This window comes from Peromyscus eremicus, chromosome 1 (assembly GCF_949786415.1).
Source record: "Peromyscus eremicus chromosome 1, PerEre_H2_v1, whole genome shotgun sequence".
Classification (NCBI taxonomy): Eukaryota; Metazoa; Chordata; class Mammalia; order Rodentia; family Cricetidae; genus Peromyscus; species Peromyscus eremicus.
The window spans coordinates 183,404,586-183,431,374 of record NC_081416.1 but is presented as its reverse complement, the minus strand read 5'-3'; the positions used below and the strand labels follow the sequence as shown (position 1 = coordinate 183,431,374).

The 26,789-nt window shown below is 47.7% G+C and overlaps 1 protein-coding gene across 1 annotated transcript in view; it reads left to right on the top strand.

Annotated features, from left to right (window-relative positions):
- Window positions 1-21,609, top strand: part of Cacng7 (calcium voltage-gated channel auxiliary subunit gamma 7) — a 28,453-nt gene extending 6,844 nt beyond the window's left edge. The window contains exons 4-5 of the mRNA XM_059253638.1: window positions 20,348-20,493; window positions 21,207-21,609. Coding sequence (XP_059109621.1) covers window positions 20,348-20,493; window positions 21,207-21,464 — 404 coding nt within the window. The 3' untranslated portion in view covers window positions 21,465-21,609. The remainder of the gene's footprint in view (window positions 1-20,347; window positions 20,494-21,206) is intronic.
- The last annotated feature ends 5,180 nt before the right edge of the window (window positions 21,610-26,789 follow it).

Here is a 26,789-nt window from a genome sequence, read left to right as displayed (position 1 = left end):
AGTTTGAGGTCAGCCATTATTGTCATTATTACTGTGTGTGTGTGTGTGTGTGTGTGTGTGTGTGTGTGTGTGTGTGCATGTGCATGCACACACATGATGTCTCTGTGGTTGTGAGTGCAAAGGCATACATGTTGAGGTCAGAGGAAAACCTTGTGAAGTTAGTTCTTTCCTTCCACCTTTATGTGGGTTTTAGGAATGGAAATCCAGCTTGCTCAACAGGTGCCTTTACTCACTGAGCCTTCTCGCTAATCCCAGTAACTTCATTTACCCTTGTGAAAGCAGAAGTGTTAAGAGGTGAAGTTGTTCAGCAATGAGACCGGGACTCCAGACCAGGCACGTTCACCACAGCACTGTACCCACCCACCAAAACCACAGTTTCTAAAACTCTACCAGACAAATGCCTGTAAGCTCAGCTCTCAGGAGGCCGAGGCAGGAAGATTGAGAGTTTGAGACCAGTCTGGGCTACACAGCAAGACCATGTTTTAAAGGAATGGTAATAACACTGGGCATGGTGGCGTACAACTTTAATCTCAGCACTCAGGAGGTAAAGCCAGGCAGATCTCTATGAGTTTGAGGCCAGACTCATCTACTTAGAACACTTCAGCCAGCCAAGGCTACATAGTGAGAACTTGTCTCACACCCAACATACACACTGGGTGTGGTGGTACACACATGTTATCCCAGTACTTGGGAGGTGGTGGAGGCAGGAGGGTCAGATGTTCAAAGTCATCCTAGGCTATACAGTGAGTTCAAGACCAGCCTAGGCTGCATGAGCCCTTATCTCAAAACCAAACCAAAGAGAACTCCATGAATTATATCAGTACTTTAGATCTTAGACTAGAATGATCCAGTCTAACTCCTTGTTCCCAGTGAAGACAGGAAGGCTCAGAGACAGGAGTCAATTCCGAGCTTATCATTGATACATTGGCACATTGATACATTGGCGCATTGATACATTGTCGCATTGATACATCGACACTTAAAAAAACTGGAGAAAGTGGTGTGGGAGGTTGGAGCAGGAGAAAGGAAGGGACATCTGGTGGTCAAATATCCCCCCTCAAGGACCTCTTTGGAGAGGGAGCTGGAGGGCTCTTGACTGGTTAATTTTATTTCTTTTTCATCGCTGAAACAAAAGACCTAACAAAAGTAATTTAAAGTTGGAAGGAGTTACTCAGGCTTACAGTTCCAGGGTGCAGTCCACCCTGGAGGGAGGAGCGTGAGGCAGCCAGTCACATTACGTCAGCAATCAGAAACCAACAGCCGTGAAGGCTGGACTCAGACGGTACCTCCCCTATTTAGGGTGAGTCTTCCCACCCCAGTTAGCCCCATCTCGAAACTCCCTTACACATATGCCCGGAAGTTTGTCGCCTAGATGATTGTAGATTCCGTCAAGTTGACATTCAATTTTATCCATCGCAAGGCTGAAAATGGACAGTGTCTGCAGCGGTCCAGGCAATGGCAGATGAGATCTATGCTGGGCTGGAGGTGTCACACGGCTGTGAGAGAGAGGGATGTTGACAGAGAATCAATAGACCCCATGACTGACTGACTGTTTGGAGAGTGGAGCTGGGAGGAAGCCAGGGTGGCATGGATTTTCCTTTTTTTTTTTGTTTCTTTTTCTTTCCTTTTTTGAGACAGGGCTTCTCTGTGTAGCCCTGGCTGTCATGGAACTCACTCTGTAGACCAGGCTGAACCCAAAAATCTGCCTGCCTGTGCCTCCTCACAGCTAGGATTTTAAAGACATGTGCCACCACGGCCCAGCTTGCATAGATTTTCTTCTTGTAGGTCACAACAGACACGCATGCACCCCATACTCACTCCAATTCTCAAGCTCAGTCCATACATTTAATTAAAACAAACAAACATACATACCCTAGAAATGGCCTTGAACTTGCTGTGTAGCTGAGAATGACCTTCACGTTCTGATCTTCCTGCCTCTTCCCATCCCGTTTCCCCCAGCACTGGGACTGTAGCCCGTGGCATCACAGCTGGTGTATGCACTGCTGAGGACTGCATCTAGGTTCATGCCCACTAGGCAAACACTCGACCAACCAAGCAACATCCAGAGCCCCACATCTGATTTAAGATTCATTCATCAGCTATCCAATGTAGCAGGTCCCATGTGGTAAATGCCCAGACACAATCGCAAGACAGCCTCATCTCCATGTTATTCACAGCTTGTCACACATCTTCCCAGATCCCTCTGGTGTGTTTCCAATGCGTCAGAAGACACTCAGGTTGCTCACTCTAGCCTATAAGGTCTTTTCGAATCTAGCTGGTGTTCAGGTCTGTGCCCTCATCTCTGACCCACTAACACTCTCCACATTGCCATAGCTTTAGGCTGTCCCAGCTTCATTCAATTGCTTGAGAATGCAGATCTCAGCCTCACTACAGGACCTCTGCACTTCATTATTCCTCCCTGCAGGGATCTCTTCCTAACCCTCAGGGCCTCTTCAAAATTTCCTCTTCTGGCTGGGTTTGTGGTCTATGCCTGTAATCCTAGCAATTAGGAAGCAGGGGGATTATTTTGAGTTTGAGACCAGCCTGAGCTACACATTGAGTTTAAGGCAGGTCTAGGATACATGGTGAAACCCTGTCCAAAAAAAAAAAAAAGAAAGAAAGAAAAAAGAAAAGCAAAATGAGGTCTGCAAGACTGATAGGCTGAGTTCTTTTCTCAAGTCCCACATGGGGGGAAAGAACCTATTGATCTGCGTGCTGTCCTCTGACCTCTGCATGCACATACAACACACTACCTGAGCAAATGTAAGCAAACAAAAATGAAGCAGTCAGGCAGGGGAGCAACAAATGGGCCAAGGGAATCACCTGCACTAGAAACAATTTCTGATGTCTTCCCACCACTCCCTGTCTTTGTGTGTGTGTGTGTGTGTGTGTGTGTGTGTGTGTGTGTGTGTGTGTCTCATGTGACTGTGGGTACACACGTGCAAAGGCCAGAGTAGGATATGGAGTGGCTTTCATTGTTGGGTCCTGTGTGTTTATCTTAAAGGAAAAAGTTTTATTTTTTAATTGTTTTTTTTGACAGGGTTTCTCTACGTAACCTTAGCTGTTCTGGAACTCACTCTGTAGACCAGGCTGGCCTCAAACTCAGAGATCAGGCTGCCTCTGCCTCCCGAGTGCTGGGATTAAAGTCGTGCACCCCCACGCCCAGCTCTGGGTTATTATCTTGAGACAGGGTCTGTGACTGACCTAGAAATTTGTCTTTTGGGTATCGCTGGATGGCCAGTGGGCCCTCCGGATGGATGTGTATCTCACACCCTGGTGCTGGGGTTACAGGCACAGCAGCAAGGGTTGACTTTCTATGTACATTCTGGGGATTTGAACTCGGGTCCTCTTACCCACTGAGCCATATCTCCAATCTCCCCGTTTTTCTTAAGACAAAGTCGCTAGCCCAGGCTGGCCCAGAACTCACAAAGATGATAGTGAATTCCTGACCTGTGTGCCTTAACATCATTAGTGCTGGGATCACAGGCATGGACCACAGTGTCTGCTGTGTCAATGCTGCTAGGATTCAAACCCAGGGCTTTGTTCATGCTAGTTCAGCAGGCTACCAACCCCCACACTCACATACATGTTTTTTATATCCCTTATCATTAGTCTCATTATTATTATTAATATTTTTTAAGGAAGGGTTTCCTGTGTAGCCCTGGGTGTCCTTGGAACAAGCCATGTAGACCAGGCTGACCTAGAACTCACAGAGAGAGATCCACCTGCCTCTGCCTCCCAAGTGTTGGGATTAAAGGTGTGCTCCACCACTGCCTGGCTCATTTTATTATTTTTCTACCTGCTTCTTTCAAAATAAACTCTAAAGGGCATGTACCTTTTCTTCTGTCCTCCCCTTTTCCTTCTCTCTCTCTCTCTGGTGTGTATGTGGTTGAGGTGAATGTTCATGTGTGTCCATGTATGTTGAGGCCCTAGGCTGAGGTGGGGAATAATTCCTGATCACTTTTCTTTCATTTTCATTGAAGCAGGGCCTCTCAATCAAACTCAGAGCTCACTGATATGGCTAATGTCACTGGAAAACTTGTTCTGGGGTCCTCTGTTTCCACTTCTGAGGCTGGAATTACCGGCAGATCACCACATCCACCAGGCATTTTCTTAGGTTCTGAGCTTCTAAACCCCGGTCCTCACATTTGCATGGCAAGCAGTTTAACTATAGAGCCGTCCCCCTAGCCCACCAGGGAACCTTCCAAATGTATTCTCACTCATGTCTGAAGAACCCATATGAGTTTCTGCTAGGGAGGACACACATTTGGAGAGTGGATGAGTGGATGAATGACAAAGCTGGTATTCCCAGAAAAATGAATATGCATTGGCCTGGCACAACGTGCAGGGGGAGCAGCAAGGATACCTTCCAGAGGAAGTGGAAGTACAGAGGGAGCTGGTCAAAGAAAGCCAGGTGCCTTGTGATGAAATTCAATGCACCGCCCAGGCTGAGGCCCTGGAGACCATCAGACCAGCAGCAACTGCTACTGAGGTTGTCCATGGTCCTGAATCTCTGATCTAACGTCACAGTGATTGTGTTCAGCTTGGGATGGGATACTTCTGTGAGCTGGAATTTGTGGACAGATGAACTTGAGGGAATAGGAAGAGGAAATGAGAGATATGCACTGCAGGTTTAGAAATGGAGAGAGAGAGAGAGAGAGAGAGAGAGAGAGAGAGAGAGAGAGAGAGAGAGATTTTCAGAGACACTGCCAAATGGTTAGTCTGATCTTGCAGGCTTGTCTTTTCAGCTACTGGGAAGGGTCAGGCCAGTTCAAGGACTGCCCAGGCTACAGAGTAAGTTTAAAGGAGGCTTTATCAATTTAGCAAGACTATGCTTCAAAACAAACCAAAGGTAAAAGTGGATTGAGGTGTGTGTGTGGGGGTGGATGGGTGGGAGAGATGGCTCAGTGGTTAAGAGAACATGTTGCTCTGCGAGAGGACCAGAATTTGATTCTAAGCACCGGTGTCTGGTGGCTCACCATAGCCTGTAACTCCAACTCCAGGGGGTCTGATGGCCTCTTCTGGTGGGTAACCACATGCACGAGTGCTCATACATTCACACAGACACACACATAAGTAATTAATAAAGTAATGCTTTATTATTATTTTTCAATTCTGTGTGCATTGGTGTTTTGCCTACATGTAGGTCTATGTGAGGGCACCAGATCCCCTGGAATCGGAGGTTTAGACTGTTGTGAGCTGCCATGTGGGTGCTGGGAATTGAATCCAGGTCCTTTGGAAGAGCAGCAGTGCTCTTAGCCTCTGAGCCATCTCTCCAGCCCCTGTACACACACACACACACACACACACACACACACACACACACACACACATATATATATTTAAAGGGTTATGGATATAGCTCAGCTGTAGATTGCTTCTTGTCTAGAATGCCCAGATGAGGGATTAGGGATATGATTTAGTAGTAGAGCCCAACCTAGAATCCCCTAGAGAGAGGCTGGGGGTGTGGCTCAGTGGAAGGGCACTTGCCTAGCATTCTGGAGGCCCTAGGTTCAATCTCCATCACTCCAGGGTAGCAGGGAGACTAGACCAGTTAATGAAATTCTCCAAAAGTTCCATATAATTGTCTTAGTTAGGGTTTCTATTCTGGGACAAAACACCACATGACCAAAAAACAAGTTGGGGAGGAAAGGGTTTATTTGACTTACATTTCCACATTTCAGTTCATCACTGAAGTAAGTCAGGACAGGAACTCAAGCAGGGTAAGATCCTGGAGACAAAAGCTGATGCAGAGGCCATTGAGGGGTGTTGCTTATTGACTTGCTTCCCATGGCTTGCTCAGCCTACTTTCTTATAGAACCCAGGACCAGCACCCAGGGATGGCACCACCCACCATGGGCTGGACACTCCTCCATTGATCACTAACTGAGAAAATGCCTTATAGAGGCATTTAATGATCTCATAGAGGCGTTTCCTCCACCGAGGCTCGGCTCCTTCCTCTGATGACTCTAGCTCGTGTCAAGTTGACACACAAAACCAGCCAGTACACTACCATCTTGCACGTACTGAATACTGTGTTAGAGCCTAGGAATGCAATAGAAAAGATGAAGCGCTCCTTCCTAACATTATGAGATTATATACCTTTCTAGTGAGGTAGGGAACAATGTGCAATAAAAAGTAGCAGATACAGTGTAGGTAGTGATGAGTGCAATAGCGAGAACCATTTAGGGGGGCCAGTAAGATGGCAGATACTTGCTGCCAGCCTCACAACCTCGGCTCTGTCCTTCGGACCCACATGGCGGAAGGAGAGAACCAATTCCTTCATGTTCTTCCCTGACCCACACATTCCATGGTATGCGTCCATCCCCTGCTCACAAAATTAATTAACTGATTAATTAATAGAATAAGGCGGGTGGGAGAAAAGTGAAAGATAAGGAATAATTTTATCCACCTATCTGAACCATCCAGCTTTTAGATATTTCTCCATTCTCTCCTGCCTCTTTCTCTTTTCCCTTATTCTGCCTCCTCATGCCAGTGCGTGCATGCACATATGGGTGCAGTGCCAATGGGGGCCAGAAGAGGGTGTCAAATCCCTTGAAACTGGAGTTACAGGTGGCTGACATGGGTAATGAGAACTGAACTTGAGTCCTCTGGAAGAATGGCAAATGTCCTCCACAGCTGAGCCAACTCTCCAGCTTCCCTCCTTTCTCTCCACACACCATGTACCTTCCGCCCCCAAAAACACTGGGGATTGAACCCAGGATCTCCCATGTGCCAAACAAATGTTCTACCACTGAGCTACATCCCAATCATTTTTATAGTTTGGATGTGATGGGGTACTTGTGTGAACTCTCTCTATATAGCTCAGGCAAACCTTACACTTGGCATCCTCCTGCCTCTGTCTGCTGAGTAGCTGTGATTATCAGTACATTTTTTTTTTTTTACCATTTCAAAATAAGTTTTAGAGCCAGGTATGGTAGTACATACATGGTGGTGCACGCCTTTAATCCCAGCTCTTAGGAGGAAGAGGCAGATGGATCTCTGTGAGTTCAAGGCCAGCCTAGTCTACAGGGCGAATTCTAGGACAGCCAGAGCTACATACAGAAACTTTGCCGCCACCCCTCAAAGGAGATTGCGAGTTAAAGGCTAACTTGGGGTATAGACTGAGGCTCTGTCTCAAAAAAGCAGGAGTGGTGAGAAAGAGAATAAATAGTAGATATTGTGTAACTTTCTTGTTTAAGTTAGGGGGCTGGGGAGATGGCTCACTGGGTAAAGTGTTTGCCACCCAAGTGTGAGGACCTGAGTTTAATTTCCACCCCCCACATACAAGTCTTGTTTGGAGCACACATCCGGCAGTCTGAAACCCCAGAACTGAGGAAGTGGAGACAGGAGGATTCCTGGGGCTCCCTGGCCAGTCAGCCTAATCTAATTCTTGATCTCTAAGTTCAGTGAGAGACCCTGTCTCAACAAACTAAGGTGGAGAGAGATTGAAGGAGATGTCTTGTGTTGACCTCCTGCACCCAGGCACTCATATGAACACACACACATACATGTGTCTGAGCACACAGAAACATGAACACGTACAAATACGTATCACACATGCAGTTTTAAGGATCTTACAAGGACACATTCTTTTGCATGAGTATAATGCCAATACACATCACACCTAAAATTTGACACACACACACACACACACACACACACACGTATACACAAGCAAAACACCAATGCAAATAAAATAAAAATGGAAAGAAAAAAGAATATCCTTTCTAGGGCTGGGTGGCTCAGGGGTTCTGAGCATGCCTACTTGAGGCTCTGTGTTTAACAGCATAAAAAAAAAAAAAAGAAAAAAGAAAAAATGGTGTGTGGGGGGGAGGCTGTGTTTTAGGTTTTCCTTCAGAGCCAGGACTTCATCCAGCCTCTTGAATTTTATTTTGTTAAAGTCTTTTTGGTATTTACTGGCTCTGCCACTCTTTTTCTGCCCCGCCCCCCCCCCCCCAACATTTACTTTTAAAATTTGGAAAGAATAATATAAGGAAATCCCATGCACCCTTCATTCGGTTCCAACAATTGCCAGCATATGGCGGATCTTTTTTTAGTCAGACACTACCATGTCCCCCTTCCGTACTTTGCTGCCTTATTTTAAAGCCAGCCTCAGACACCAGCAACTCAGTTTGTCCTCACGAATTTTAGTATGTCTCCGAGTAAGAAGTACTCTTTTATTTACGCCAGCCACACTAGCCACGGTACCATGATGAAGCCCGAACAAACCAAAGAGAGTAAGTTAATGCCATCTAATATTTACTTACTGTTCATTCCCCCCACACTGGTCTCATAAATTGCCTTTTTACTGGGAGCGGGTTGCAAATCTGTATGTAAATTACGCGCGGGCATTTAGCCGATGGCTCTCCAAAGCCTCCTTTACGCTCAGACAATTTCTCTTTTTCCTTTTAAAAAAATATTATTACATTTATTTATCTGTGGCTGTGCAGGTGTGCACCAAGGGATGTGTGTAATGGGGGTCAGAGGACAACCTGTGGGAGTCCATTCTCTCCTTCCCCGTGTGGGCTCTAGGGATTGAACTTGGGTCATCAAACTTGGCAGCAAGCACCTTTACCTCAGGAGCTACCTAGACACCCTCTTTCTCCTCCTTCATGCTCCCCCTCCTCTCTTCCCTCCCTCCTCCCCTTCTTTTCCTTCATTTGTTTTTGTTTTTTTGGGGGGGAGAAACATGGCAGTTTGTGGTATAGATTCCTCATGTTCTGTGGTCTTCTAAAGACATTCCATGCTGTGGTTGAATCCATCTATCCATCTTTGTGAACTAGGAATTGGAAGAAGCTTGGGGAAGCATGGGTTTGATTTCTTGTTGTTTTGTCAAGAGCACTTCCTAAAGTTGAGTTTGTGGGGCACACATCTGTAATCCCTCCATTTAGGAGATAAAGACAGGAGGATCGGGAACTCAAGGTCATCCTTGGCTACTACATAGTCGGTTCAAGGCCGGGCAGGGTTACATGATAGATGGGGCTATTAAAGTTCTATTAGGAAATGCAGTGTCTGGTTTCTCTCTCTCTCTCTCTCTCTCTCTCTCTCTCTCTCTCTCTCTCTCTCTCTCTCTCTCTCTCTCTCTCTCCTGCAACAATTGACCCCTGATCCAGGCAGTACCCTCAGAATACTGAAGGCCAGGATTTCTGTAGAATACCCTCTACCCTGCATTTTTGTTTTCTTGAGACAGGATCTCTCTGTGTAGACCTGGCTGTCCTGGAACTTACTCTGTAGACTAGGCTGGCCTCGAACTCACAGAGACCCACCTGCTTCTGCCTCCAGAGTGCTGGGATTACAGGCGTGTGCCACCACTATCCAGCTCCCACCCTGCATTTTTATCTGTTTTCTTGCTTAGCATAGTCCTTTTTTTCCGTCTCCCCTGGAATCTGGAAGTTATGCCTGGACTTGAGGCTTATATGGCATTTGGGTTAAACATGATTGGCATCAAGAAAAAAAAAGTGCTCTTATGAGCTTTGTGGCCCTTTTCTTCAGGGCAGAGTTGCATCTCTTCAGATAATGTTTGTATCTCCTGGGCAGATGTTAACAGATGTTTATTCTCTCAAGATAGGTCATCAATGAAGAACCAGAGTAGTTACTGCACCAAATTCTAGCTTGGTGAATTTGTGAATTTGTTGATTAGGCTTACTGACAGGAGGATGGGTGACGGGTTACCTGTAGAAGTGTGGGTGACCCCAAAGCACCTGCACCCTGGCATGGATGACCACTTCCCCATAGCTGCATAAATGAAGCTGCAGCTGACTTCTCACCTCGGTATACTGCCTAGCATCATCGAAGATCTGGAGCAGAATTACATACAGCTGTCAGGGAGGGAGGGAGCGGCTGAAACCGTAGTGGCGGTCAGAGGACAGCTTGCTTGAATCAGCCCTCTGCTCCCACCATGTGAGTTTTGAGGATCAAAGTCAAGCCATCAGGCTTGGCCGCAGTCTTGCTGAGTCATCTCGGCAGCCCACTATTATTTTTATTTTTACGTTTTTTTTGTTTGTTTGTTTTTGTTTTTGTTTTTGTTTTTGTTTTTGTTTTTGTTTTTGTTTTCCGAGACAGGGTTTCTCTGTGTAGCTTTGCGCCTTTCCTGGAACTCACTTTGTAGACCAAGCTGGCCTCGAACTCACAGAGATCCACCTGGCTCTGCCTCCCTGAGTGCTGGGATTAAAGGCGTGCGCCACCACCATCCGGCTATTTTTACGTTTTTAGAGGTTTAAGAGTCTCATTCTATTGCCCAAGATGGCTTCCAACTCACAGCAATCCTCCTGCTTCAGCCTTCCAAGTGCTGGGGTTAGAGACAGGAACCACCATGCCCTGGTTCTTCCTTCTTCTATTTGTTGCCCCTTCTTGCATCAGGCTAGCCCTCAGCATGGACAGCATCCTTTTCATACTCTCCCTTCAGCTCAGCGGCCTTCTTGTGTAGCTGCCAATCATCCACAGCATGCCCGATCCTCGGCTTACCTGGTCTCTTTGCAACACCACCACGGCCAGGCTCAGCTGTTCTCGGGTTTGAGGGCAAAACTCAGAACATAAAAGAAGGCCAAAGGAGGCCTCTTGGATGAATATGGACCTTTGAACTTCGAACATTTTTGTTTGTTTCTTTGTTGTTTTTGAATCAGGATGTCTTGTAACCTAGGCTGAGGCCAGACTCATTATACAGCCAAGGATGACCTTGAACTTCTGATCTTCCAGTCTCCACTATAGTTTTATGCAGCGCTGGGGACTGAATCCAGGGCATCATGCAATCATACATGCTAGCCAAGCACTCTACCAGCTGAGCTGTATCCCCAGACCTTAATCAACTTCCGCCTTCTTTTCTTCCTCTTCTTCTTCTTGTGTCCTTATTAGGAGGGATCTAGGGTGTGTGTGTGTGTGTGTGTGTGTGTGTGTGTGTGTGTGTGTCCTTGGAACTCACAGAGCTCCACCTGCCTCTACCTCCTGAGTGCTGGGATTAAAGTTGTGTACCACCCAGCCAACCCATTATAACATATATACTTTCATGCATGTATATCATGCATTTTGGTCACAATTACCTCCTATTACCACCTCTTGTTCCCTTCTCCCGTCTCCTGATACCTGTCTTACCAGCTAATTATCCTTGTATTTTCATGTTTACTTTACTTTCTTTCTTTCTTTTTTAATCTGGACATGGTGGTGCATATTTTTGATCCCAGCATTCAGGAAGCAGAGGCTTTCTATTTTTTGTTTAACTTTCCTTTTTCATTTACATAGTGCCAAGGCACATGCATGGAAGTTTATCAAGTTTGGTGGCAAGCTCTTTTAACTGGTGAGCCATCCTGCCAGCCCACGGTTTTTTTTTGTTTTTTTGTTTTTGTTATTTATTTGTTTATTTATTTATTTGTTTATTTGTGGTGACCTAATATATTTCATCAGGGTTTCTCACAATATCCTTCCTGAAGGATTATTTACCTGGGAGTGGCCTCCCTACTAGTGATTATGTCACTGAAGAAAATGTCCCTCTCTCCGCCTAGCAACTATTATCTGCCTGCAAGTCCTCAGGGAGCAGGGCCAGGTCCTCGTATCTCCAGTCTCCACCATGGCAGGCCGCTATTTCCATTTCTCTTTCCTAACCAGACTGCCCACGTTTGCTGTGCCTTCAGACTTTCTCTTTAGCAGACACACACAGCCTTTTCCTCACTAGACAATTTTTTAGAAACTTGGATCAGACCAAAGTATCTGAGAACCTCCTGTGCACCCAGGAAATCTGCTCAAAAAATGCACATAAGGACACGCTGCTTCTGATTCGTTTTTCCTTCGTGTGTGTGTGTGTGTGTGTGTGTGTGTGTGTGTGTGTGTACGTGCACAAACGTTTATGGGAGGCAGGTACATCAGTCCTTCTTGGTTGCCACCTTCCTCATGGTCGCCAGCACGTTGCTTAGCTCCTCTTGCGTCTTCTTGGCACGAATGTATGTGCCCACTCTTTTCTTGATGAACTTGAGCGTGTTCTTGTCCTTGGACACCTTGAGATGCTCCTTGGCCACCCTTCGTAGGGCGCATACCTCCCGCATCATGTACCCCACCAACTTGATGCGCTTGGTGGCCGGGAGTGGGGGGTGGGGGGCAGGGGGGATAGTGCATGCCATGGCTTGGCTGCCAGTCTCGGATAGCGGCTGCGACAGGAAGGACAGCGCCATGCAGAACCCTGGGCAACCTCACCTCTGATTTGCCGCGTTTCATCATCTTCCGGAGTGCCCGGATGGATGACCCGGCACTCCCCAACCACATCTCTGTGGCGCTCTGAGTACTCCAGGGGCTCTCTTCATCTTTTATAAAGTTCTGTCACTTTTCCTTTACTCTTTCATGTTGACATTTTTATTGCAGAGGACAGCCCCACGATGTCCTTCTCAGTGGATTCAGGTCATACATTCTCAGCGGGAACACCACAGGAAGGAAGTAATGGCTTACTCACTTTGTAACACCTAGTGTAAGGAGTCTGCCCAGTATCAGTGAAACTAGCCTGCTCAAAGTGGTACCTGCTGGGTCAAGAAATCACAATAAATGATGTGGGTTTTTTTTTCTTTGCTTGTTTTGAGACAGCGTTTAATATAGTAGCCCAGGATGGGCTAAAATTCACTATGTACTTAAGGATGACCTTGAACTCCTGATCCTCCTGCCTCTACCTCCCTAGTGTAGACATTATCACTAGGATGACAGACACACACCACCATGCCTGGTTAATATGGTGCTAGGGGCAGAACCGAAGGTTTCGTGTATCCTAAGCAAGCACTCTACCAATTGAGCTACATCCTTAGCTGAGAAAGATGCTTTTAATCTCTTGGTAATTAGTAGGTATTCAGTGAGGAGATTCTGCTACCATTCGATTTAATATCTGTTGGTGATTTAAAAACATATTTATTTTTAATAATGTGAATCTCTGTGTGTGGTTGTGTGTGCGTGAGTGCAGGTGACCTCAGAAGCCAGAGGTATTGGAACCTCTTAGATCTGTAGTTACAGATGTTATGAGTTGCCATGTGGGTGCTGGGAATTGAACTGGGGTCCTCAGAAAGAGCACTCTTGCTCTAATCCTCTGAGCAGTCTCTCCAGCCCCTGTCGGTGATGCCTACTTGCGACTGCTGTTACAACTGGCGTTGTCAAGTGTGTGTTATCTTGTAACTACCAATCCATGTACATGTGTAGATGGGTATGCTACTGAGACAAACCTTTGTCCCTAGTTGTTTATTAACTTTATTTATCCATTGTCGTCATCGTTATTATTGTATGTGTGCTTGCATGAATGCAGGTGTGACTGTTCCACTGTTTGAGCGTGGAGGTCAGAGAACAACTTTCAGAAGTCAGGTCTCTCTTTGTTTGCATCATGGGTTCTAGGGAGTGGGTTCAGGCCATGAGGCTCGGGTGGCACTTTGACCCAGTGAGCCATTTAATTTGCCCAGTTTTAAAAAACAAAACAAGCCACACACACACACACACACACACACACACACACACACACACACACACACCACACGCGCCCCCCCCCCCACAAACACATCAAACAAACAAACAAAAAAACAAAAAAACCACCAACCCATGGATGACAATGTGGCTTAGTTTGTAGAGTTCTTGTCTAGCATGGATGAGCCCTGTTTTCCTTCCCTAGCAATGCATAAGCCAGGCATGGTGGTTTGGACTTGTCACCCCAGGACTCAGGAGGTGGAGGCAGGAGGATCAGGGAGTTTAAGGTCATATTAAGGCCGGGCGGTGGTGGCACACGCCTTTAATCCCAGCACTTGGGAGGCAGAGGCAGGCGGATCTCTGTGAGTTCGAGGCCAGCCTGGGCTACCAAGTGAGTTCCAGGAAAGGCACAAAGCTACACAGAGAAACTCTGTCTCAAAAAACAAAAAACAAAAAACAAAAAAAACAAAAAAACAAAAAAACAAAAAAAACCCAAAAAAAAGGTCATATTAGCCGGGCGGTGGTGGCGCACGCCTTTAATCCCAGCACTTGGGAGGCAGAGCCAGGCGGATCTTTGTGAGTTCGAGGCCAGCCTGGTCTACAGAGCGAGATCCAGGACAGGCGCAAAGCTACACAGAGAAACCCTGTCTCGAAAAACAAAAAAACAAAACAAAAAAAAAAAAACAAAAAAAAAAAAAAAAAAAAAAAGGTCATATTAAGGAACATAGCAAGTTCCACCAAGTTCAAGCATGATGAGACCCTGTTTCAAATAAGAAAAAAGACCTGTGTAGAAGCTGGGTTACATAAAGAGATCCTATGTCAAACAAGCAATCAGTGTATATTACAAACGCACTCACACACTCATAAACATATACACACACAAACGTGGTATCAAACTCACGGCCATACGTATGCTAGGCAAAGCCCTCTACCAACTTGAGCCATATCCCCAGCTCAAATAATCTATCTATCTATCTATCTATCTATCTATCTATCTATCTATCTATCTATCTCTCTGTCTATCTATCTATCTATCCATCTATCTAGATATATTATTATATATTTATATTATATACATTATATATCTACATATCAGTGGATTATAAGCCTTCACTTTAATGACTCATTTGTTGCTCAAATTGTCCTAATTTGACTCAGGAAACTCTTTGAGCTAGTTGCCATGTCCCTTTTTGACTACTCCCATCATTTTTGAGCTCATTCTTTTTCTTTTTAAAGATATCTTTATTTTTAATTTTATGTGTACGAGTGTTTGACATCATGCATGAGTATACATACAGTTTATAGTGCCCACAGAGGCCAGAAGAGGGTGTTGGATCCCCTGGAATTGGAGTTATAGATGGCTGTGAACTTCTCAATGTGGGTGCTGAGAACTGAACCCAGTTTATCTGGGAGAGAAGAAACCACTGAGAGCCGTTTCTCAAGCCCCTTGAGCACTTTCTTATTTTGGGGTCAAAGTACACTTTTAATGTGACTGTCCTTGGCTTTGGAGAAGATGTTTCTTCAGGAAGTCCTGTTTCCTTTCAGTAGGGGATGGATTCAGAAAGTAAGAGGTACAGGTGGACATCATGGCGTGCCTATAGCATCTGAACTTAGGGGTTAGAGGCAGAAGGATCAACGGTTTGAAGTCAGTCTGGGCTGCATAGCAAGAGAGATCCTACCCTATCTCGAAAAACCAAATATATATATATATATATATATATATAAAATTTGGGGTGGGGAGGGAGGGAGGAGGAAAGCTAGAGAAAGAAAAGTTACTGGGATCGTTCTCCACTCTTTTATTTTTATTTATTTATTTGTTGTTTGCTTTGCTTTTGAGATGGAGTTTTGCTGTGTAGCATGGGCTGGTCTCCAACTGTGCCCCTCTCCCTTCAGCAAGCTCTCTGCCGTCACACCTGGCTTTGATTTTATTCCTTGAATGTATAAAATATGAACATAATTCCTGAGATCAGAATCATGCAAAACTGTGCGCTTTTCCTCGTCTCCTACTCCCCGATGCAATCAGCCTCGCTTGTTCGTTGGTTTTCCTTCTTATGCTTAGTTTTGCAAAAACAAGCAGATGCATGTGTAGTCTCTCTTTCCCATTTCAACACTTAGGACTGAGTTTAGGGCCTCATACATGCTAGACAAGTGCCCCTCTGCTTCCACATCCCCAGCCTGGGGAATTCTAGGCTTGTGCTCTATCACTGAGCCATACCCCCAGGCTCTCACTGAAGGATTCTAGGCAGGGGTTCTACCACTGAGCTACACCCCCAGCCCCTCACTGGGGGATTCTAGGTCAGTGTTCTACCACTGAGCCACACCCCAGCCCCTCACTGGGGGATTCTAGGCAGGGGCTCTACCACTGAGCCACACCCCAGCCCCTCACTGGGGGATTCTAGGCAGGGTCTGTACCACTGAGCCATGTCTCTAGCCCCTTGCTGCAGGATTCTAGGTCCGTGTTCTACCACTGAGCCACACTCTCACTCCTCTTTTTTTCTCCCCATTATTTTGACACAGTCTCACTAGGTTACTCAGGCTGGCTTTGAACTCACAATGAATGAGGCTAGTTATGAACTTTCAGATGTGGGTTCTCTGCAAGTGCACCAAGTACTCTTTTTTTTTTTTTAATTAATTAATTTATTATGTATACAGTGCTCTGTCTGCGTGTAACCCTGCAGGCCAGAAGAGGGAGCCACATCTCATTACATATGGTTGTGAGCCACCATGTGGTTGCTGGGAATTGAACTCGGGACCTCTGGAAGAACAGCCAGTGCTCTTAACCTCTGAGCCATCTCTCTGGCCCCACACCAAGTACTCTTAAACCCTGAGCCATCTCTTGAGCCCTCCTACTGTACTTTTTTTTTTTTTTTTAATATTTTCATGTGTGCGGATGTTTTGACTGAATGTATGTCTGTGTGCCTGGTGCCCATAGAAGCCAGAAGGGGATATCAGATCCCTAGGACCAGAATTATAGACACTTGTGAGCTGCCATTGTGGTGCGGAGAATTGAACCTAGGTCCTCTGGAAAAGCTGCCAGTGTTCTTAACCATTAAGCCATCTCTCCATCCCTCCTGTTCTGTTCTTAAGGCAATCTGAATTTGATCCCCCAGAAATCTCAAAAAAGAAGGACACAATAGACTTCACATAGCTGTCCCTTAAGCTCCACATGTTTATCGTGTTAGATACAACATCCCCCTCAAACACTGCCTGATCACGTACAATAACAAATACCTTTTTTTTTGAGACAGGTTTTTCTGTAGCTTTGGAGCCTGTCCTGGAACTCACTGTGTAGACCAGGCTGGCCTTAAACTCATGGAGATCCACCTGCCTCTGCCTCCAGAATGCTGGGATTAAAGGTGTGAGCCAACACTTTGTTTTGTTTTAACAAATACCTTTTAAAATGATCCCTTTTCTCATGCTTGAAAGTACATTTTAAGCCAGGTATGGTGGCGAACACCTTTAATCTCAAAACTTGAGAGGCAGATGCAGGAAGATCTCAATGAGTTTGGGCCAGCTCGGTCTACATAGTGAGTTCCAGGACAGCCAGGGCTATGTAGAGAGAGGCTGTCTGAAAACACAAACAAAAAAAGCACATTCTCTATACTCTTACACACGTTCTCTGTTTTCTTTCATCTTACATTTTATTTATTTATGGAATCATTGATGGATTTTGGAGACAAAGTCTCATATAGCCCAGGCTGACCTTAAACTCCTGATCCTTCTGCCTCTACCTTCCCAGTACTGGGATTACAGGCATGCACCACTACACCTGGTTATATATAGTGCTGGGGATGGAACTCAGGGTTTCATGCATGCTAGGCAGGCACTCCACCACTGAATTATATCCAACATTTTCCCATATTTTTGTTTTTGTTTTTTCAAGACAGGGCTTCTCTGTGTAGTCCTTGCTGTCCCGGAACTCTCTCTGTAGACCAGGCTGGCCTTGAACTCAGAGATCCACCTGTCCCATCTTCCGAGTGCAGCTATTAAAGGTGTGCACCACCACCCCTTGGCTTAACACTTCCCCATATTTTTCAGTGATGATGTGTATATATATATATATATATATATATATATATATATATATATATATTGCCAAGGAAGAAATAAAGGAAGGAAAGAATTTGCTTGTGCATATATAGCATTCATATCCTTGAGGAGATACTGCCAGGATTGGGTTAAAAGATGAATTCACTTGTAGTTTTTTGTTTTTTTTTTTAAGAGTACAAGTGTTGGTCTGCATGTATGTCTGTGTGCCATGTGTGTGTGGTGTCTATGGAGGTCAGAAGAGGGAATCAGATACCTTGGAACTGGAGTTACAGACGGTTGTGAGCCACTGTGTGGATGCTGGGAACTGAACTTGGGTCCTCTGCAAGAGCAACAAATGCTCTTAATGGCTAAGCCATCTCTCCAGTCCCTAATGAGTGTATTAAATATTTTTTCATTTATTTAATTATTGAGGGGTATGTGCAAGTGCCAGAAAGCTCATTTAGAGGTTAGAGGTCAGAGGGCAACTTGTAGGAGTCAATTCTCTTTCTACCATGTATATCTTGGGGATTGAACTCAGGTCTTCAAAGTTGTCAGCAAGCTCCTCTATCCACTGAGCCCTCTCATAGGCATGGCATTCATAGGCTTTAAACATTTAAGGTGTAACTCACATAAGACACAACTCATATATTACCATGACTTTTAGTAGAGCCAAGGCTATGTAGTTATCCCTTTAGCTGATTTTACCAGATCCCTAGGACTGGGTTATAGATAGTTGTGAGCTCCATTGTGGTGCAGAGAATTGATCCCAGGTCTTCTGAAAGAGCATCCAGTGCTCTTAACCATTGAGCCATCTCTCCAGGCCTCCTAAGAATACTGACACTCTGTGTGTGTGTGTGTATGTGTGTGTGCGCGCCCACGTGTGTGTTTGTGTGTGTGTGTGTGTGTGTGTGCATGCTTGAAAGCCAGAGGTTGACATGTGGTATTGCTCTCCACCTTATTTTTGCCCTGGATCTCATCCTCTAGGACTTGGACAAGGACCTATTTTTTTTATCCCCTTGTTCTTATCCCAGACAGATTTGTGCCTCCTGTGGACCCCATTGTGTTCAGTGGGACAGACTTTGTAGCACATGTCGCCATGCACAGTATGGGTGGTCACTATCCTGTCTTTTACCTCTTGCATTTGCCCTGAGGTCTCATATGGTAGATGTAGGGTGGAGTGAGGGCAGCTGGTGGATTCATTTCTGGGTTCTCTACACCCACCCGAGGCCTGGAACAGGAGGTCCTTCAAAACACAGAAGTGAAGTCCAGCCTGGAGACACAGGCTTGTCATGACAGCTATTTGGGAGGCTGAGACAGGAGGATCAAAAATTCATAGCCTGCCTGAGCAAGTTTCTGAGACTCTGTCTCAAAAAGTAAAAAGAGGGCTCAGTGATTGAGCTCCAGCTAGAATCCACTAGGGGCTGAGAATCAGCTGCGGAGTACCTGCCTAGGATTCAGTAGTGACTGACAGAGTAGTGTGGAGGCCTGGCTCGGCAGTAGAATTCTTCCATAGACTCTAACCAGTGAGAAGCAGAGTTCATGGCTTAGTGGTGTAGAGTACCTTTCTAGAATTCACCAGTGAGAGGTCGTTGCTCAGTGATAGATTCTTGCCTAGATTCACCAGTAAGGGGCTGGGTTTGTGACTCAGCAGTAGAATGCTTGCCTAGAATCCTCCACTGTGAGGCTGGGGGTTTGGCTCAGTAATAGAGCACCTGCCTAGCATCCCCTAGTTGTGTGTGCCTGGCATTGCTCAGAGGTAGAGCACCCGCCTAGAATCCCCCAGTGATGGGGGCCATTGCTCAGAGGTGGAGCACCCGCCTAGAATCCCCTAGTGATGGGGGCCATTGTTCAGAGGTGGAGCACCCGCCTAGAATCCCCCAGCGATGGGGGCCATTGCTCAGAGGTGGAGCACCCGCCTAGAATCCCCCAGCGATGAGGGCCATTGTTCAGAGGTGGAGCACCCGCCTAGAATCCCCCAGCGATGGGGGCCATTGCTCAGAGGTGGAGCACCCGCCTAGAATCCCCCAGCGGTGGGGGCCATTGCTCAGAGGTGGAGCACCCGCCTAGAATCCCCCAGCGGTGGGGGCCATTGCTCAGAGGTGGAGCACCCGCCTAGAATCCCCCAGCGGTGGGGGCCATTGCTCAGAGGTGGAGCACCCGCCTAGAATCCCCCAGCGGTGGGGGCCATTGCTCAGAGGTGGAGCACCCGCCTAGAATCCCCCAGCGGTGGGGGCCATTGCTCAGAGGTGGAGCACCCGCCTAGAATCCCCCAGCGGTGGGGGCCATTGCTCAGAGGTGGAGCACCCGCCTAGAATCCCCCAGCGGTGGGGGCCATTGCTCAGAGGTGGAGCACCCGCCTAGAATCCCCCAGCGGTGGGGGCCATTGCTCAGAGGTGGAGCACCCGCCTAGAATCCCCCAGCGATGGGGGCCATTGCTCAGAGGTGGAGCACCCGCCTAGAATCCCCCAGCGATGGGGGCCATTGCTCAGAGGTGGAGCACCCGCCTAGAATCCCCCAGCGGTGGGGGCCATTGCTCAGAGGTGGAGCACCCGCCTAGAATCCCCCAGCGGTGGGGGCCATTGCTCAGAGGTGGAGCACCCGCCTAGAATCCCCCAGCGGTGGGGGCCATTGCTCAGAGGTGGAGCACCCGCCTAGAATCCCCCAGCGGTGGGGGCCATTGCTCAGAGGTGGAGCACCCGCCTAGAATCCCCCAGCGATGGGGGCCATTGCTCAGAGGTGGAGCACCCGCCTAGAATCCCCCAGTGATGGGGGCCATTGCTCAGAGGTGGAGGGCTTGCATGTAAGGTTAGTCTAGATACAGGGCAGAGCCGGAAGGAAAGCAGTAAACCGGAGTTGGGGGTGCTCCCTTCTCATGTTCCTGGCACCCTTCTCCCCTCAGGTCTCTCCTTGGTGGTGGGTTTGGTTCTGTACATCTCCAGCATCAATGACGAGGTCATGAACAGGCCCAGCAGCTCGGAGCAGTACTTTCACTATCGATACGGGTGGTCGTTTGCCTTCGCTGCTTCCTCTTTCCTTCTCAAAGAGGTGATGTGTTGGGCCCAGAACTACCAATTTGAAGGAGGAGGTGGGGATGTCGGGGTGTTCCAGCTCCTGGGGGTCTGGGGCAGATGAGATCTGAAGATAGGGCCTTCTGGGTTTGTGGCAAGAAAACAAACCAACAAGCCTGAGGATTGGACCTTCTGAGGTCTTAGAGGTGGGAGTCCTGGTTTCTCAGAGAGAAGGAGCCCCGGGACAGGACTCCCTGAAGAGAAGATGATCTGATCCCTGTGCCCAAGAGGAAAAGAATTCTGTAGGTTTTGAGTCTCTGGGTCCCAGAGAGAAAAGAGTGGGAGTTCTAGCTCCTGGGGGTCTTGAGAGGAAAAAAGCTGAGGGAAAGCCTGTGGGTTGGACCCTTGAAGTTTTGGAGGAGGATGGGGAGCCCTTGGTCCCCGGAAAGGGCTGAGCTGGGGGACCAGTCTCTCTGCTTTGACATGGGAGGGTCTGGCAGTCTGATTCCGGGGTCCAGAAGGAAGAGGAGGCTGGGGATATGCCTGTATTATGAGGGAGGTGGGTTAGACTGTGGGTCTAACCCCTGAAATCTGAGTGTTCTAATTCTTGGCGTCCTGGAGGAGATGAGGACTGGGGCCTCTTGGGTTTTGCAGAGGTCTTGGGGGGTGATATGCAACTGTAACTCCTGGGTTTTGGTAGAGGAAGTGGCAGAAAGCTGCCATTGGGATTCTGACGGTGCCTTGCCACAGGGGGCCGGAGTCATGTCGGTGTACTTATTCACCAAGCGCTATGCGGAGGAAGAGATGTACCGCCCGCACCCGGCCTTCTACCGCCCGCGTCTCAGCGACTGCTCTGACTACTCCGGCCAGTTTCTGCAGCCCGAGGCATGGCGTCGTGGTCGCAGCCCTTCCGACATCTCCAGCGACGTCTCCATCCAGATGACGCAAAACTACCCTCCAGCCATCAAGTACCCCGACCACCTCCACATCTCTACTTCACCGTGCTGAGGCCGGGCTCCCTCCCTCTCCTCCTCCTTCTTTCCCCTCATCCGCGCCTCCCGCCTCCTTAATACCTTAAGGGACTCTTGGCTGAGGGATGCTGTGCCATCTCCAGGCCCCAACCCATCATCCTCATTTCAATGGCTCCAACCTCTCCTCGTTGGTCCATTATACTTCCAGATGATCTCGGCCACCCGCCCAACAACCGCCCCCCCCCCCCCCCCCGGCCGTGAGCCCGTCTCGGGGGTCCCTCTTCTGGTCCCTCCCCACCTGTTATCTCTAACCCAGTTTACTATCCTCTGGTGGTATCTTGCATCTAGCTCCCCCCGAACCCCTTCAGACTACCGCTTCCGCGCAGGGGTGCTGGGCTGGAGAGTGGGTGTGATAGCCACTAGAATGCCCTTGAACTCCCATCGATTCTTTCCTAGCACAACACCACGTGGCCTGCAGGTCCCTGGTCTCGGGGGTGGGGTGGGGTGGGGTGGGGTGGGGAGAAGCTTGCTCTGCCCACATCTGCTGGTCGGGTCAGGGGCTGCAGGGATATGACTATGGCTTACCTTGACTTCTTTTTCTTTTGCCTCCGGCAGACTCCATTCCCTCTCTTTCTTTTGTCCTCAGGAAGGAAGGTAATCTTCTTTCTTCCTTCGAAGGGATCCTTCTTCTTCTTCTTCTTCTTCTTCTTCTTCTTCTTCTTCTTCTTCTTCTTCTTCTTCCTCCTCCTCCTCCTCCTCCTCCTCCTCCTCCTCCTCCTCCTCCTCCTCTCCTTCTTCTTCCTCTTCTTTTCCTTCCTCCACTTGCTCATCCGAAGCCCCTAGGTGCATCCAGCCTCTCACACCAAACAAGGATGGGACCCCAGGGTGGAGGGAGGTTCCCTCATGCTATCTCCACACCTGTGCCCACCTCTCCCCCCTCGAGGTCCCGTCGGGGGAGGGAGGGGTAGTAGCGGGGGTTAACACCCCCCAAAACCTCTGTCTTCCATTTTCTGGTACTCCCTCTCATCCATGTCCCTCTTCCTATCTCAGATCCCCCAACTCTGGCCTCTTTCAAGGGCCCGTCTGCCCCCTTGGACAGATTGGGGGGGGGTCGCCAGAAAACCACCCACCCCACCCCCTTTATTAGGGGAGGAGGGGAGAGGTAGCACAGTGTTAACACACGGAACCAGAACGGCCCCAGGGTGGGGGGAGGGGGGCAGGGAGGGCCGGGGCTTTTAGTTTGCATCTTAGGTGGGAGGGGGGTGGGGGACCGCAGCAGTTATAACCTGTCTTTACGCAGCAGCGATTTTTAATGAGGCTGGGGGAGGGGGAGGGAAGCGATAAGGGTGGGGAAATGGTGGGGTGGGGGGCCTGGCTCTGTTATTTACCGTGTACCATATGTAAATACCGACAGAAACTTCAATAAACTTTATTTCAAACACGTCTCTGCCTAACAAAAGGGAGGGCATCGGAAACAACGGGCTTATGGTACTGGTGTCTCCTGAGGGTAAAGTGCTAAATTATTCTGACTAGATCTTTCGAATGGCACACACCTTCAAACCTAGCACTCAGGAGGCAGAGGCAGACAGATCTCTGTGAGTTCTAGGACAGCCAGGACTAAGTAATACCTTGTCTTCAAAAATAGAACACCACATGACAAGGTTTGTAATTCCGGACTTGGGAGACAGAGGCAGGAGGATTGCTGCAAGTTCTAGGCAAACTTTCAAGGCTTTCTTAAAAAACAAAATAAGCCCACCAAGATGGCTCTGCTTGAGTTCTAGAACCCACTCTTGCAATGGAATGCTTGAGATTACTTCCCTTTCTCCCCATAATAATAATAAAATTAAAAATAAGCTGGGTGGCGGGGGCGCACACCTTTAGTCCCAGTACTTGGAAGGCAGAGGCAGGCAGCTCTCTAAGTTTGAGGCCAGCCTGGGCTACAGAGAGAGTTCCAGGATAGCCATAGCTACACAGAGAAACCCTGTCTCAAAAAACCAAACCAACCAAAAAACAAACAAACAAACAAAACTACTTGAGGACTTGGGCTGTAGGTCAGCTGGTACAGTGATTGCCTAGCATACCTGAGGCCCTGAGTTTCATTCTCAGCCAGGCCAGGAGATGGGAGCAGAAGGAACAGGCGTTCAAGGTCCTCACTGGCTGTGAAGAGAGCTTCAGGGCTCACTGAGAGAGGAAGGGGGGGGGGGAGTGTTGAAAAGTTATATAGGTTACTTAATTTAATCGTCACCTTATAATTCAGTCCCTGTACGAGGACAATAAATGACAACAATGTTAAGGTCAATACAAAAACAACAAAAAACCCCCACCTCTTGATAAGCCTCTGACTACCCATCACTGTCACCATCACCCACACTGCTCCGTCTGACTTTCTTCCGAGACCCCCTGTTGAATTTACCGGCCTCCTCGCGCCCATTCAGCCAGCGAGGTGAATGACTCATCTGAGAGCGTTTATACCAACTGACAGCCTTTGACTGGTACCAAGTCAGTCTGGCTCCCACACCTGAGCTTCCTTCCCGGGTACAAGGCAAGAGTGGGCTTCCCGCATGCTGGGCCCGTTTGCTACGTTTGAAAGAATCCACCCCAACTATTTATTGGACAGCTACCGTGAGGCAGATGCTTCCGATCTGAACATAATCCCATTAGCCGTTCACAGTGGTGGGTATGAAGGAATTACCACTGTTTGTACAGGTGATGGAGGGAGGCTCAAAATTGGATTCTAAGGGCTGCAGTTCCACTATAGAGAGAGACTGAGAACAGCCAAAATATTAAGTCGCTGATAGATTTACAACCGAGATCTCTCTCTCTCTCTCCACACCTCTCTCTTAGAGGTTGAATTCAGGGAACCAAGGACCTCCTGATCGCAAGGCTAGAATTCAGTAGCTAAGCCACACCCCCAGTCCCTCACTAGGGGGTTCTGGGCAGGTGCTCTACCACTGGCAACGACCTCCTCCCCTCTCCCCTCCCCTGTGGCCCCAATAAGCTTAATTTTGAAAACTATTGCAAAGAACTACGATGTCCTCCCCTCGTTCTTTGCCTCGTCTGTGCGATAATGGCCCTGCCACCGTGACACCTGGCTCACAACCACCGCCCTACTGAGGTAACGTTTTTTATTTACTCAGTCATTAGTTTTTCCCCACCATCCTGTGGACTCAGCTTTCCCACTAACCCCCATGTTACAAGTGAAGAAGTGGAGGCATTGGAAGATGAGGTGACCCATGCCCAGGCTTTCCTTGAGTCACAGTCAATTAGCTGTTACATTAAAAAAAAAAATACAGAGGGGAGGGGGATGCATGTGAGGTGCCCACGTGGAGGTCAGAGGACAGCTTTCAGGCATCAGTTCTCTCCTTCTACCATGTGGCTTCCAGGGATTGGACTCGGGTTGTCTGTCACCTGGTGGCAAGCCCCTTTACCTGCTGAGCCATTTTGCTGTCCCCAGCTGCTATACGTTCTACCACCGCGTATTTTATGCAAACTCATGCTGTGACCTTGAGCAAGTCTTTTTAATTTCCAAGGCTTTGGTTTCCTTTTCTATTTAAAAAGAAAAAAAAAAATGAGGGGGATGGTTTAGAATGATTCCAAATCCCTCTGGAACAGGGAGGATGGTTTAGGGAGGTTCTCAGGAAAGAACTCAGATTCAGCAGGGTCAGACTCCCTGGAGGGAAATACATTCTGAGTCATTCTCCATGATTCCAGGAATTTCTGAAGGTCAGACTTGAGATTCGCAATGGCAAACACAGTTCAGCGTCTTTGTTGAGACTAATTGATTCCTAGTGTGGCTTGGAACACAGTATTAAGAGGATTCTGAACACACGTTTGCTCAGGAGGAGAGGATGTCCCCACCTGTCGGTGCTGTCTGCCATGCTGATCTATTGGTGCTGTCTGCCATGCTGATCGATTGGTGCTGTCTGTCCTGCCTGCAGCATGGGAGGTGATGGTACAAGTGCTGGCTGCTGCTATTTGTACAGAATATAGTAACCTAAAATCCTGAAGTCGATGTTCTCTCTTTTTTTTTTTTTTTTTTTTTTGAAAAAACGTGAGGTTGTGGGCTGTGGAGATGGCTCACTGGGTAGGAGCGCTTGTCATCTAGGAAGGAGGACTTGAGTTCAGATTTCAGTCTGTCACGGAAAAAGCTAGGCATGGCCACGTGGTCTTGGAACTCCAGTGCTGTGAGGGGCAGAGAGGAGGGTTGCTAGGGTTTTCTGGCTTCTAGCTTAGTGAGCCAGTGAGAGGGCCTGTTTCAAAAGGAATACAGCAGAGATGCCATGCCCTCCTCTGGCCTCTCCTTGTACACACAGGTGTGTATATCTACATGTACACACAGGGGCATTTCACACACACACACACACACACACACACACACACACACACACACACTGAATAAAGGAATAAAGAAATAGATACAAATCTTGAAAACAGAAAGTTAAGTTCACTTTTGTTACCTTGGTAGGACCTAGCATCTTCCAGAACACAGGCCTCCAAGCATGCTTGTGATAGATTGTCTAGATTAGTTTAATTCAAGTGGGAAGACTGTGTGGCTTAGTGGGTCCTTTCAGCTTGATAGAAACGAGATCGTCAGGCTACACAGCAAACCAACAAGCTATCTCCGCCACTGTCCTAGTTACGGTTACTATTGCTGTGATGAAACACCAGGACCAAAGCAACTTGGGGAGGAGAGGGTTTATTTCACTCACAGTTCCATATAACAGTTCATCATCAAAAGCAGTGAGGGCAGGATCTCAAGCGGGGCAGGAACCTGGAGCCAGGAGCTGATGCAGAGGCCATGGAGGGGAGCTGCTTACTGACTTGCTCAACCTGCTTTCTTACAGAACCCAGGACTATCAGCCCAGGGATGGCACCACCCACAATGGACTGGGCCCTTCCCCATCAACCACTAATTGAGAAAATGTCCTATAGGCCTGCTTACAACCCAATCTTATGGAGGCATTTTCTTAACTGGGGTCCCTTCCTCTCAGATGACTTTAGCTTGTGTTAAGTTGACATAAAACTATCCAGCACAGCCACCATCAGCAAGAACCTTTGCCAAGGTACTATCAGAATTCTGTTTGTTGCTGGTTTTTTTTTTTTTTTGACAGTCTCATGTATCCCAGGCTAGCCTCTAATTCATCATATCTGCCATCAAATCTGCCTTATGACACTGGTGATTGAACCCAGGTCTTTGTGTGTGCTATGCAAACATTCTACCAACTGAGCTGTGTCTCCAGCAAGTACTATGACCTTGGAGCAAATCATTTGAGAAACACTCTGTGTGTTTTTGCCCATACAGGTGTGAGATTAAATGCACACACAGGTGGGCAGGAAGCACGTATGTGTGTATTTTATATAA